General features: G+C 36.2%; 2 protein-coding genes across 2 annotated transcripts; both read left to right on the plus strand.

Annotated features, from left to right (window-relative positions):
• The first annotated feature begins 3609 nt into the window (after nucleotides 1–3609).
• Nucleotides 3610–4616, plus strand: LOC122073848 (chlorophyll a-b binding protein of LHCII type 1). Its single transcript, XM_042638512.1, has one exon. The coding sequence runs from the start codon at nucleotides 3696–3698 to the stop codon at nucleotides 4497–4499; it is 804 nt and encodes a 267-aa protein (XP_042494446.1). The 5' UTR covers nucleotides 3610–3695; the 3' UTR covers nucleotides 4500–4616.
• A 1427-nt stretch (nucleotides 4617–6043) lies between these two features.
• LOC122073847 (ribose-phosphate pyrophosphokinase 4) lies at nucleotides 6044–12139 on the plus strand. The gene is made up of 7 exons (XM_042638511.1): nucleotides 6044–6230; nucleotides 7689–8004; nucleotides 9600–9695; nucleotides 9888–9956; nucleotides 10046–10174; nucleotides 11486–11585; nucleotides 11666–12139. Exons 1-7 carry the CDS (start codon nucleotides 6118–6120, stop codon nucleotides 11797–11799), a joined length of 957 nt encoding a protein of 318 aa, XP_042494445.1. The 5' UTR covers nucleotides 6044–6117; the 3' UTR covers nucleotides 11800–12139.
• The last annotated feature ends 38 nt before the right edge of the window (nucleotides 12140–12177 follow it).

Here is a 12177-nt window from a genome sequence, read left to right on the forward strand (position 1 = left end):
TATGGCCACACCAATTTAAAGACATCCTTATAATTAATGTAGCTCAAGTGGGAGATTGTTGGATTTATAGGATAAATTAATTATTCGGGTTGATTAAATGGGTGAGAATCGAGTTGTATGAATTGATTCGTTCCACTCTCAAGTTTAGGGATATACTGGTCCAACCCATTGTGGATTAGGATTTTGGGTGCAGGACAATATTATAAATCCTAAATTTTGGGTCCCTACAACTATTATTTACTCCTCCCCACTTTACCACTAAAGTGAGAGAATCAAGGAGATTTAAGAGGTTGTAGAAGATCCATAGCCAAGCTAAGAGAGCGAAAGTGAAAGTGACCAACATCAATCATCTTCAGCATACTAGGTGAAAGGTACAAATCGATCCTCCATAACTTTATTAGATTTGTGTTATTATTTTTCTTGTGTGGTTTCCTCAATAGGGTTTCAGACTCAAACCCATAGGGAGATCTAACATATCCCCGATACTAAACTGTCTCCTGTGGTTCTAGTTGTTGTTGGAATTGTATCTCTTGTATTCTTCAAACTGTAAAGAAAGAGAATTAATGAGCCATTAAACAAAAGAAAATTACAGGATTTTTTTTTTTTTTTGTAACAAAGAGTAGAAATACTCCAAAAAATAGACAAAAGAGGAAGATGAGGACAGAACAAAGAAAGAAAATGAATCATATTCCTTAAAGAGTAAGCCAAATGAATAGCTTGTAATGTTGGGAGATCCATCTTCAAAGATGAAAAGTTGGATGAAAAAACAGGAGAAAAGAAACCAAATTCTTTTTAAGTTTTGCAAGGAGGGGTGGGAGTAGGGAGAAAGCAAGAGTTTACCGGAAATAAAGCATATAGGAAGATAAATATTTTTCCTTTTTAGTGTAAATGTAGAATGATCATCAGATAGATTATGGCAAGATAAGAGAGACAGAGAGAGGAGGAGGAAAAGAGTTTCAAGAGAGAGAGAGGAGAAAACTAATATTTACTTATAAGATATATATTTTTTGATTAAACGAAATTTGGAAAGTAATTAGGGTGAATATATAGAAATATATACTATTTATATATGGGTGAGCGTTTGAAGAAAATGAAGAAACAAATATTTAATTATAAAAAAAAACAACAAGATTAAGAAAGCAATTGGGGAGAGAGTATATAGAAAGACATGGAGGAGAGAAAATTTGAAAAATATGGGGGCATAAGAGTTTTAGAGAGTGGAATTATTATAAAAAAAAAAGTGAAGATAGGGAAATTAAGGTATTTAAATAAACAATAAGGGTAAAATAGTCTGAGAAAAAATTAGCCACGAAGCATGAGTACATGTTTTTATATAATAGTATGATATGTATATTGGTAGAAAGATCAAACAAACTTTCAAGTGAGGTAAAAATATAAGGGAAAAAATGAAAATAGAGTTTTCATTTAGGCATCATTATGCATTGTTTATTTATGGTGTATAATGCTAAAAAACACTAATTTGTGTGCATACTAAGATTATCCATTAATATCTTAAGTGCATCCCATCTCTCTCAACATCATTATGTCTTTGTGACCACTTTTAAATCAAATTCCCCACATATTGTTCAATATCGTTACTTTAAACCTTGCTAAATTGGACATTTTTATGAGAAAACACTAATCCATTAACCCTACCACTTTTTGATTTTTATTCATAAAAATGGTTTTGACTGCATTTGGTATAATTTATGGAGCTTGTTTCTATTTAAAAAAAATTGGTAAAACACAAAAACCAAAAAAAGATCAAGAGTCATTTTGTGTTTTGGTCAAAAATGATTTTCAGTTATTTTTGCGCTGGACTTTAATGAACATGTGCTTAAAGGCTCATTATGAAAGGGTAAAATAATCATGTGCTTTGTAATTAGAAATCCAAACTCCTTACCCCTTCTACTTCAGTCCAAAGTGGAGGAGGGTTATAAGAAAGATGGGTGAAGGGAATCTCTTCACCCATTTCTTTAAAAAACTATTTTACACATAAAGATACCAAACTATTACTCACAAAATTTTATTTTTGTCTAGTAGTTATCAAATCATTTTTATGTTTTGATAAAAAATAGTTTTCATTAATATTTTTGTTAAATAGATCAAAAAAAAAAAGAAAAATGATACCAAAGAGGACCTTAGACAATTGAAATTGGTATCAATATTCAGTCCAAATTGATCAGACCAATCAAAACTGATAGTTTCGGCCAAGACCAAACCGAACTTAACCTTTATCAGTTTAGCTTCCAATAATCTAAGAAACTGAGGCTGACTAACTAATGGGATTTTTTTTGTGGTGAATTAGTTAAAACGAGTTTGAGTTAAGATGAACCAAAATTTTAATTCAATGTTAATTCTACCCAAAAAAAATGAGACAAGTCTATAAAACTAAGCCTAGCCCTTTAGGCCCTTAGGCCAAGAAAAACCTAATAAATTGATAAATCAAACAAAATGCATATAATGGCCTACCATCCACCGCATAAATTCCAATCAGTTTCTTGGTTTCCCCCAATATCTCATATCTTATATTAGAATTTTCCCTGAACATCATGTAATTGAATCTCTTCAGTTACAACCACAAGTTTGGAATTTTATTTTGATGAGTCACTAAAGTGTCTATCTTGATGAGAAAGAACTTACAAAAAATGATGATTCAAAATGAAACTTTATGTATATATAATGCATTCCACAAGAATTTCAGGTTTCTACCCCTCAAAAAAATAATTATTTAATGTTACATGAATTATGCATGTCCAACATATAATACACACAATATGTGATTAGGCCATTATTTATTGATAAAGCATCTCTCTCTCTCTCTCTCTCTCTCTCTCTCTCTCTTAAAGTGAGTAAATATTTATATAATTCTCATGTAATGTCTATGTATAAAAGTTGTCATAGAAAAATACAAAATTTTCATTGGTAGTTTGTAAAATAGACATGATATCTTCAACATGGCGACTCTATTGAGGTCCAGAATTTATAGATATATTGTCCACTTTATCATCTATATATCCACATTTAGATAGATAAAAGCTTCATGGATTGGTTGAGAACTCAATAACTTCAGCAATTTTGGCATAACTTTGGTTTAACCTTTGAAAATACAAGTGTATAAGTCCTAACATGGTAGGTCATACAAAGATGGACTCCAATCATGACTCGTCATAATCCAAGATGAGGAATACCAATCCACTGGGTTTATTTGACTAGAGGAAATTAATCTTCACCTCAAACATTATTTCTTGTTCAATTTAAGAATATTTAGCCATACCCAGTAGTTCTAACACAAAAAATAATCAGAGAGAGGGATGAGGGATGGGGTCGGCCCCAATGGAGAGAGGGCTAGTATTCAAGAACCAAGACCAATACATGGTGGACCCCTTCCACTGGTGGAGGGGTAGAACTATACAGAGAGAGGTGATAATGCACCAAAAGATGGAGAAGATAAATGATAATGCACCAAGCAAGAAAAATCTTACGTGGCAGCACGTTACAACCATACAAAGCTTCATAAAACCCATCAACCAATGCCATGAGAGACGTAGATTCTCATGGATATAACTACCCCATTTGTCTTATCACAATTTCTTCCTATTTCAACTCCTCACTTCCCAACCCAAGAGCCCACTCCCATTTCACATCAACATTGTAAGAGCTCTCTCCATACATTCCCCTTACTCCCTTTATCCATGGCTGCCTCCACAATGACTCTTTCCTCTCCCTCACTGGCCGGCCAGGCAGTGAAGCTTTCTCCCTCCACCTCTAACCTCTTTGGTGAAGGAAAAGTCACCATGCGAAAGACTGGGGGCAGGCCAAAGCCTGTCTCCTCAGGAAGCCCATGGTATGGCCCTGATAGAGTCAAGTATTTGGGCCCATTCTCCGGTGAGCCCCCATCCTACCTCACCGGTGAATTCCCCGGCGACTATGGTTGGGATACAGCCGGCCTCTCCGCCGACCCCGAGACCTTTGCTAAAAACCGAGAACTCGAGGTCATCCACAGCAGATGGGCTATGCTTGGGGCTCTGGGTTGCGTCTTCCCTGAGCTTCTTTCTCGCAATGGTGTCAAGTTTGGCGAGGCCGTTTGGTTCAAAGCTGGTGCACAGATCTTCTCTGAAGGTGGGCTGGACTACTTGGGCAACCCAAGCTTGATCCATGCACAGAGCATTCTAGCTATATGGGCCACACAAGTTATATTGATGGGTGCTGTTGAGGGCTACCGTATTGCTGGTGGGCCTCTTGGTGAGATCACTGACCCACTCTACCCAGGTGGTAGCTTTGACCCACTTGGGCTTGCTGATGACCCTGAGGCTTTTGCTGAGTTGAAGGTGAAGGAGATCAAGAATGGCAGGTTGGCAATGTTCTCTATGTTTGGGTTCTATGTTCAGGCCATTGTGACAGGAAAGGGACCATTGGAGAACCTTGCCGATCACCTCGCCGACCCCGTTAACAACAATGCTTGGGCCTATGCCACAAACTTCGTTCCTGGGAAGTGAATAGTTAATACTGTATGTACAAGGAAGATCCTTAGAGTTCAAATTTCATGGTTGGCCCTTGGCAGTGTAAACTGAAAAAAAAATTGTGCAAATAAGATGAAAGGTTAATTATTGATACTCTCTCTCTCTCTCTCTCTCATGTCATGTTTGGTTTGAAGGGTGGCTACACTATAAAAGTGTTTTGCAATGCATTCTTGAAATGCATTTTCAATAATGCAATCTAATAAATCATAACAAATGCAACATTATCCTTCCAACCATGATCTTAAACATAACAGTTTTTATTTAACATATATTTGTCATCATCTCATCTTCTCAATCTCAACATTTATAAGTCTCGATCGGCATCCCACCCTAACAGATCTCAACTCTAAATTGTGGTTAAATAGAATGAACTATCAAACTATACTTTTAAATCTTCTAGAATCGTGCAGTGAATCTTTTGAATTAAGGCTCTGTTTGGTATGATTTCTTGAAGTACATTATTGAACTTAGAATGCATACCAAACACAATATAAGTCTACTAAACTCAGGCTCCATTTGCTTGCAAGGGGAATTTAAAGGGAAGAGAAGTGAAATTTTTATACTTAAAAAGAATATTTATGATCATTATCCCATGTGATTCAATGTGATTATATAAGCTACTTAATTTTTTTAACTATATTTGGTAATGATACATTTTACATGTAATTTTTATTTTACATATTATAGCAATAGGTATTGGATGTAAAGTAAAATGAAATTTTATAATCAAATATGAAATGATTTAAAGTAATGATATAGTCACATGGAGTAATGATCATATATATTTCTTTTTTAAGTATGAAAATTTCACTTCCCTTCCCTTTAATTCTCTTTCAACAAAACATAGCATCAATAATAAAGTTGTGTAAGCTAGTAAGGATTAGACCAATGCTTTGTTAGCTCTATCAGATTTTTGAATTGTTTAAACGCCATAAAAATGATGGGTTTGGCTCATTCACTCACATCCAAATGCTCTAAAGCATAAGTGGTGGCAGCTTCGTAAAGAGTCGGCACCTAGGGGAGGAAGTTGTAGAATCGACTCGTATCATTTGCATGTGTGAATGGGTGACGGATGTGTATTAGTCTAAGAGGCCATCGGGCCCTATTAGCCGCCAGAAGGCTGGCCAATGACCAGCAGCCCTCAATTGGATAGCAGATTAAAAAAAATTAAACCCAAAAAGAGGAAAAAAAAAGGATATATGGGAAAGAATGGAGCAGAGGAGCTTGAGTAAAAGGAGTAAAAGAGTGGCTTAACGCACTTTCCACTCTTCTCCACTTCACATATTCTCAAAAAAGGAAAATATGTAGTGTAGTCGCAGCCACATCAAGAGGACGTTTTTACATGACAACCTTCAGACGCAGTTAACAAGATTCCAATCTAAGAGCTGAAAAACACCAAAATATATTTCATTGGGGGTATTTACCTGGGCCCCACCACTGAAAAAGTTGGGCCCAGCTGCTCTCCAGTCTAGTCTCCACAATTGATTGGTACATTTTTGCTAAATGGTTTATATGTAACCTTACAGACAATTTACATACTCAGAACAGCTTTCAAGATTTTGGGCGGTAGGAGACCAGGGTGGACTTGGTAGTGATGGAGAAGAACAGGAAGCATGTGCTTCTCTTTTCCTGCGTAGAGTCTGAAGAACTTGCCCGAAAAGTCGCTGCTCAATCCGATTGTATCCAGCTTCAGTCCATAAATTGGAGGTTTTGAGTTCTCTCTGTTACATATCTTCCAAGAACTTCATTTGTGTTTAGGGGGAAAGGCTAAATAATCTCTTTCAGTAATTCTGATGCTTGGGTTCTTCCCCGTCCCCCTGAAACAAAATCTTTTCCTTTTCTTGTTAGTTCTTGTAACATGGGCTGTTTCATGCTCATGGTAAATGAAAAAGTTTCTGTTTCGAAAAAGAAAAAAGATCTATGAACAGGAGGTGGGTTTATATGCATTGGCCTTTTAGGGATTTTTCAATTCCATTTAACTTTTTTGGGGGGTAGATGGGGGTGGGGGAAGCTTGCATCCTGTTTATTACGCTGTTCCTGGTTAATGTTTTTGGTTCTCAGCTTTGACATTTTGGTGTTTTTCTTGCTGCTTTATTCAATACATGCTGCTTTACGTTTCTCAGTAGATGGGTCTTCATATAGTTATGTAACTAATTTGACTGTTTTTGCTAAATGTGGACCGGATTGGGTTCTTAATTTTTTATGTTGTGTATTTCCCACTTATATCTTGTTTGCTTTTTCATTTAGTTCTCATGCTTATCTCACCCTTTCCATCTAAGCTTTTATTTTCTATTTATTTTTTCTGGTTGTCAAGTTGTGTTTTGGGCGGTTATCTTTTTTATTTTCTGCATTTTGTCTTTTGTTTGGATAAAGGTTCTGCAGATTATTACACTGAGTTGTTAAGAACTGAAATTCAATTTATATCTTGAATCATCTTTTGTCAATTTTCTTTCCTTTGTAGCCCTTTGGTTTTTATCTCTTTGGTCCTTCCCATAATTTAGCAAAGGGTATTATTTCCTTGCATTTTATACTTGAATTGTCCATTCCTTTTAAGATAAGTTGTTTTTTCATTGCATCTTTGTAGATTTATTGAATCGTCGCAGCTTTTGTTTAATCCACACCCCCCCGCCCCCCCCCACAAAAAAAAAATATACAACTCTCCCAATTTTAATGTATGGCTTATTGATGGGTATAGGGCCACGAGGGTTGGATCTTGAACCAATATCTTCCATTTGCAAAGTCATACATGCCTATGGTCGTATTGGTTATTGACTCCTCCTGTTTGGGGTGAAAGGGAGATGGTGAAGATCGGTTCTATTAAAGATACATGGTGTTTGGCTGAAAATTTGAATTGTCTGACTGCTATTCTGATATGCAAAATGCAACAAAAAAAAGGACCCCTAGCCTAAGAGTGGTGGGATTGAGTATCTGGTTCTCTTATGTCCTCACTGAAAACCCCTAGCCTATATGTGTGTATTCTCCTTCTAGTATCTTTTTCATGTTTATTGGATTTGAGTTTGGAATTTATATAAATTTCGTTCATTGCTTTGGTAGCTTTGAACAATAACAAGAGCTCTTGTTTTTGGAGAAAACAGCATGATTTCATCTGGTGTTTGTTACTAGTATTTGAGGAGAATAATTGATACATCTCTCTATATGTCTCAGGAGCTTTGATGATGGGTTCCCAAACCTTTTCATTAATAATGCACAGTATATCCGAGGTCAGCATGTCGCTTTCATGGCATCTTTCAGCTCCCCAGCTGTGATCTTTGAGCAACTTTCAGTCATATTTGCCCTGCCCCGGCTGTTTGTTGCTTCCTTTACATTGGTTTTGCCATTCTTTCCTACCGGTTCTTTTGAGCGCATGGAAGAGGAAGGAGATGTTGCAACTGCATTTACAATGGCACGGATATTGTCAAATATACCCATATCGAGGGGCGGTCCAACTAGTCTAGTCATCTATGATATACATGCTTTACAGGTTTTCTTTTTTCTGCCACCATTAAAAAATGGAGTTGCATAAAGAATGCATTAAATCTTTTCATAAGCAAATGTGCTTCATCTGGTTTCGTTATTTTATTTTGCTTTACTGAATTTCTCTAAATTTTTTGAAGTACATCTAATCATGTTCATCTATTCCCCCATAGTCAACATTGTTGTCATCAAATCTCGACCTTCTGCCACCATTTAGGTTTCAGATTGGCTTCTTGATTACCATTCTGCAATTCCACTTCTAAAGCATTCTTTAGTTAAAGCAAAAATCTCTTAAAATTTTCTCCTAGATAATGCTATTCCATTTGAAGCAATTTGTGTGGATGCTTATATCCCAATTTTTCATCTCTAAATTGATCTGGCAGAAACTTGAATAGAACAAAATTAATACTTTGAAGTATACCGACCCTTTTAAAAGATGGGATGGAAGAAATATTGATGCTATAGTTTCAGTTAATATTTGCCTTTTAGAATTTAGATGTTCAAAAACTTTATAAATGTGAGGGAGGACCTTCACAAAAGGCGGTTCTCCTGCTTATTCTCATAGTCACTGTTATGGTCATTAAATCCCAACTGTATAAGCATATCCACATAACAAATATTCCAGCGTTTCCTGCCACTTAGATTCTTCAGAATACAATATTTCCTATCATAGTTGTCAAGGTGTCCAGGCTCATTCTTAGGATCCAAGGAGACTGCACCCCTTGTTGAGACTTCATGAGTTTAAGTTGATTTATGTTTTATTGTTTTGGTTTCTGATGAATATGCTTATATTCTATTTTATGGTTTGTTTGCTATCTGTTGGTTGTCATATTAGGTCAGTACTATAATAATTATATCGTGTTGCATTGATATGGCTTCTATGTTGCATTGCGTATAAATATAATTATATAAAATTACCGTTACTATATTACACATAGTCATATGTATTGCACACCTAGGGTGCCTAGGCGGGAGCTTTGTCTCTTAGGCGCCCTTCCAACGCCTTAGGTTGCCTAGTCGCTATGATAGCTATGTTTCCTCTTGAGTGCCTTACCTTCTTCCTAATTTCTGTGGAAGATACATAGATCCAACAAGTTTTCTCGGCATGTCTGAAAATTTGAACTTTGTGATCTTTTAGTATTCTTTCATCTTAATCCAAGGGTAGTTCGGTTGGCAAAGACCAACACCTCAAAATTAAGAGGTCATGAGTTCAACTCTCCTTGGGGCCTAACTATCAAAAAAATATATATTCTTTCATCTTTATCCAAGGCACTGAACCCTTGAGTTGATTGCGTATGAGAACAGCCAGCTCTTTTTTGTTGCTAGTTGAGTTGAGTCTCTATTTTTTACTGCCTATCCTAGACCAAAAACCAATGAGTTTATGATGCACAAATTAGCTACTTTTATCTTGTTCCAGTTGATAAAATGTATGAGCAGTTTACCCTTCTGTAGTTGCAGACAATTTCCTATGGTGTTGGGGCATGTTTATGGTACCTTATTATTTGTAGTTGTATAAGCATGATTACGTGAATGCATATATGGGTGCTCCCAACTATATACTTGTTCCTGATCTCGGAATTTTTTTTGCCTTGATTTCTACAGGAACGATTTTATTTTGGGGATCATGTCCTGCCTTGTTTTGAAACTGGGATCCCTTTGTTGAAACAACGCCTTCATGAGCTTCCTGATGCTGATAAAGTGAGTGAATTCAAACCCCACTTATGTGGAGTGTGCTCATAATCATTCTGAAAAATGTTAATGTTGTTACTATGATCATCATTTATGGTGGGGCTGTCAAAATTGCCTGCTATGTTGGAAAGTTTATTTTGAGCTAGCCTTGAATTGTTGTTTTCCTGTCCTTGATATTTTCTTTAAGTCTGTATCTTCCAGATCTGCATTGCATTTCCAGATGATGGAGCATGGAAAAGATTCTACAAGCAATTGCAGCACTTTCCCATGGTTAGATTCTTTTGCTTGATAATACTCAATCAGATTTATTATTATTCAGTGTGTTTTAAACTTGGATCTTTAATGGTGTTGAATGGCAGGTTGTGTGCACAAAGGTTCGTGAAGGTGATAAAAGGATAGTTCGCCTCAAGGAGGGAAATCCAGCTGGTCACCACGTAGTCATTGTTGATGACTTGGTGCAGTCAGGGGGAACCCTCATTGAGTGCCAGGTATTTATCATCTAATAAAGCCCTTCATAGCTCTATCACTTAAAGGGGCAAAATCCTTGTGCAAATATTTATTTTTCTAGTTTTTTCTGATTTTTCAATTTAGTCAAAGTTTACCTGACTGTGCTCCAACCTTTTTGTGAGTACTAACTTCAGCCTTCACTTTGGAACTAGAATCTGCTTTCGTCCAGGGAAGAGCCTATATTTTGTAGCCATTTTTTATTTTATTTTTCCCCTAATTGATTGCAAGGAGTATGGTAGAATTGCAAATCCGTGTTATAAATTTGAATTCACCTTCCAAACCCTGAATTCCAAGCTTGGTTATTTAAGCATGGGCCTTGAAATAATTTTTCTTTGTTTCTACGTTTCATGGCGTTGGAGAGACCATAAATAAGTTGGAGACGTTCTTATTAGATACCAGATATGTTCTTCCATGTTTCTAGCTAGTCTCATATCACAACATTTGTTCTTTTAATTACCTATACTATATTTGATATGGTCACCATCTATTCAAGGGTTACCAAAGACTTGAGCCTGCAACATGAACCTCAGCCTTCCCAAGTGAGTTGATGTGAAAATCATTTGGACATGCAAATAAATAAAAGAAAAGCAAAATAGATAAAGGTAATGTTGGCATCCAAATTTTAGGTTTTTCTTTTCAGTTACCTAGTAGGGATTGTTGGAGGGCTGGGAACAGTAATCTAGATATAAGAGGAGATTCCCAAGGAGTCCCATATGGTTTTTTGAGGAACCTCTTTATCTAATGGTCCATACCATTAACTAATAATTCTGCAACCCATTGGATTTTGGTTGTTTGATGGAAGTAATCCACATTTAGTTGTTCATATTACATATCTAGATGCTATGGTTTGCAAGATCAGTGGTTTTGGAAAATACTAGACCCAATCGGAGCTACAAAATATATTACTAGGTGGTTGCAATTTATTGGCATCATCAATTGGAAGATATTTCTGGGCAGATCTGTGGATTCAGCCATTGGTTCCAATTTTTTATTTTTTTAAATCAGATTTGTAGCTTTGACCCCATTTCGTTCTGGTTCAATTTTATGTTTCAATACTTCTTGTTACAAATTTGAATTGATTTTGCATTGGTGCTGAAATAATTAGATCTGGTTTCTGATCCAGCTATTGAGATTCTACCCAATGGCCTGTTGTACCTACATTGTACTGATTAATGACCAAACCTCGTGTCTATGCTAGTGAAGCTTCAGTATTGTTTAATTTTCATGTGATTTTAGCTTATCCATGACATAACTGATGATTGTGTTTATGTTTTCATTTGTGGCATTACTAGAAAGTTTTGGCTGCTCATGGTGCTGCAAAGGTTAGTGCTTATGTCACCCATGCTGTGTTTCCTAAGCAGTCCTTTGAGCGTTTTACTCATAAGAATGATGGTAAGTACTCGTCCCTGCACGTATGTTCATTGTTTTCAAGTCATCTGGTTTCTGATTTTCCTTGCAATCCCTGCTTTCAGAGACATCAGAGAAAGCATTTTCCTACTTCTGGATCACGGATTCATGCCCCCTTACTGTGAACGCCATAGCAAATAAGGCGCCTTTTGAAGTTCTGAGTCTTGCAGGATCCATCGCAGAAGCCCTTCAAATCTGAAATGAATGTGAAGGGGTTCTTGAGTTATGGTGTGAAATAAATCTGGTCGACTTTGAGAGGTTGGGAGGAAAATTCGTTCTCCATCTTTGAGGAGTTTATCATCGACAAATAGTCTACATTTTCTTTTAAGAAGATCTTTCAGTTATCCATCATCATCTTCAACTTGCTGACAACAGTTAAAAGTTATAGGATTCATTTACCAGTGTTGTATCTCAAACTAAATAGTTCTATTAGTTATAATTGTTTTAGATGAGTCTTGGTTTTCAAGAAACAATTTCTTTACACGGTTCCAATGGATTCACATGTTTCATTAATGGAAATTTTTAGATGTAGTGAGTAATAGGCTCTGTTTGTTTGCTGTTCAAGAATTCTTGTTTA

This window comes from Macadamia integrifolia, chromosome 3 (genome assembly GCF_013358625.1).
Source record: "Macadamia integrifolia cultivar HAES 741 chromosome 3, SCU_Mint_v3, whole genome shotgun sequence".
Lineage (NCBI taxonomy): Eukaryota > Viridiplantae > Streptophyta > Magnoliopsida > Proteales > Proteaceae > Macadamia > Macadamia integrifolia.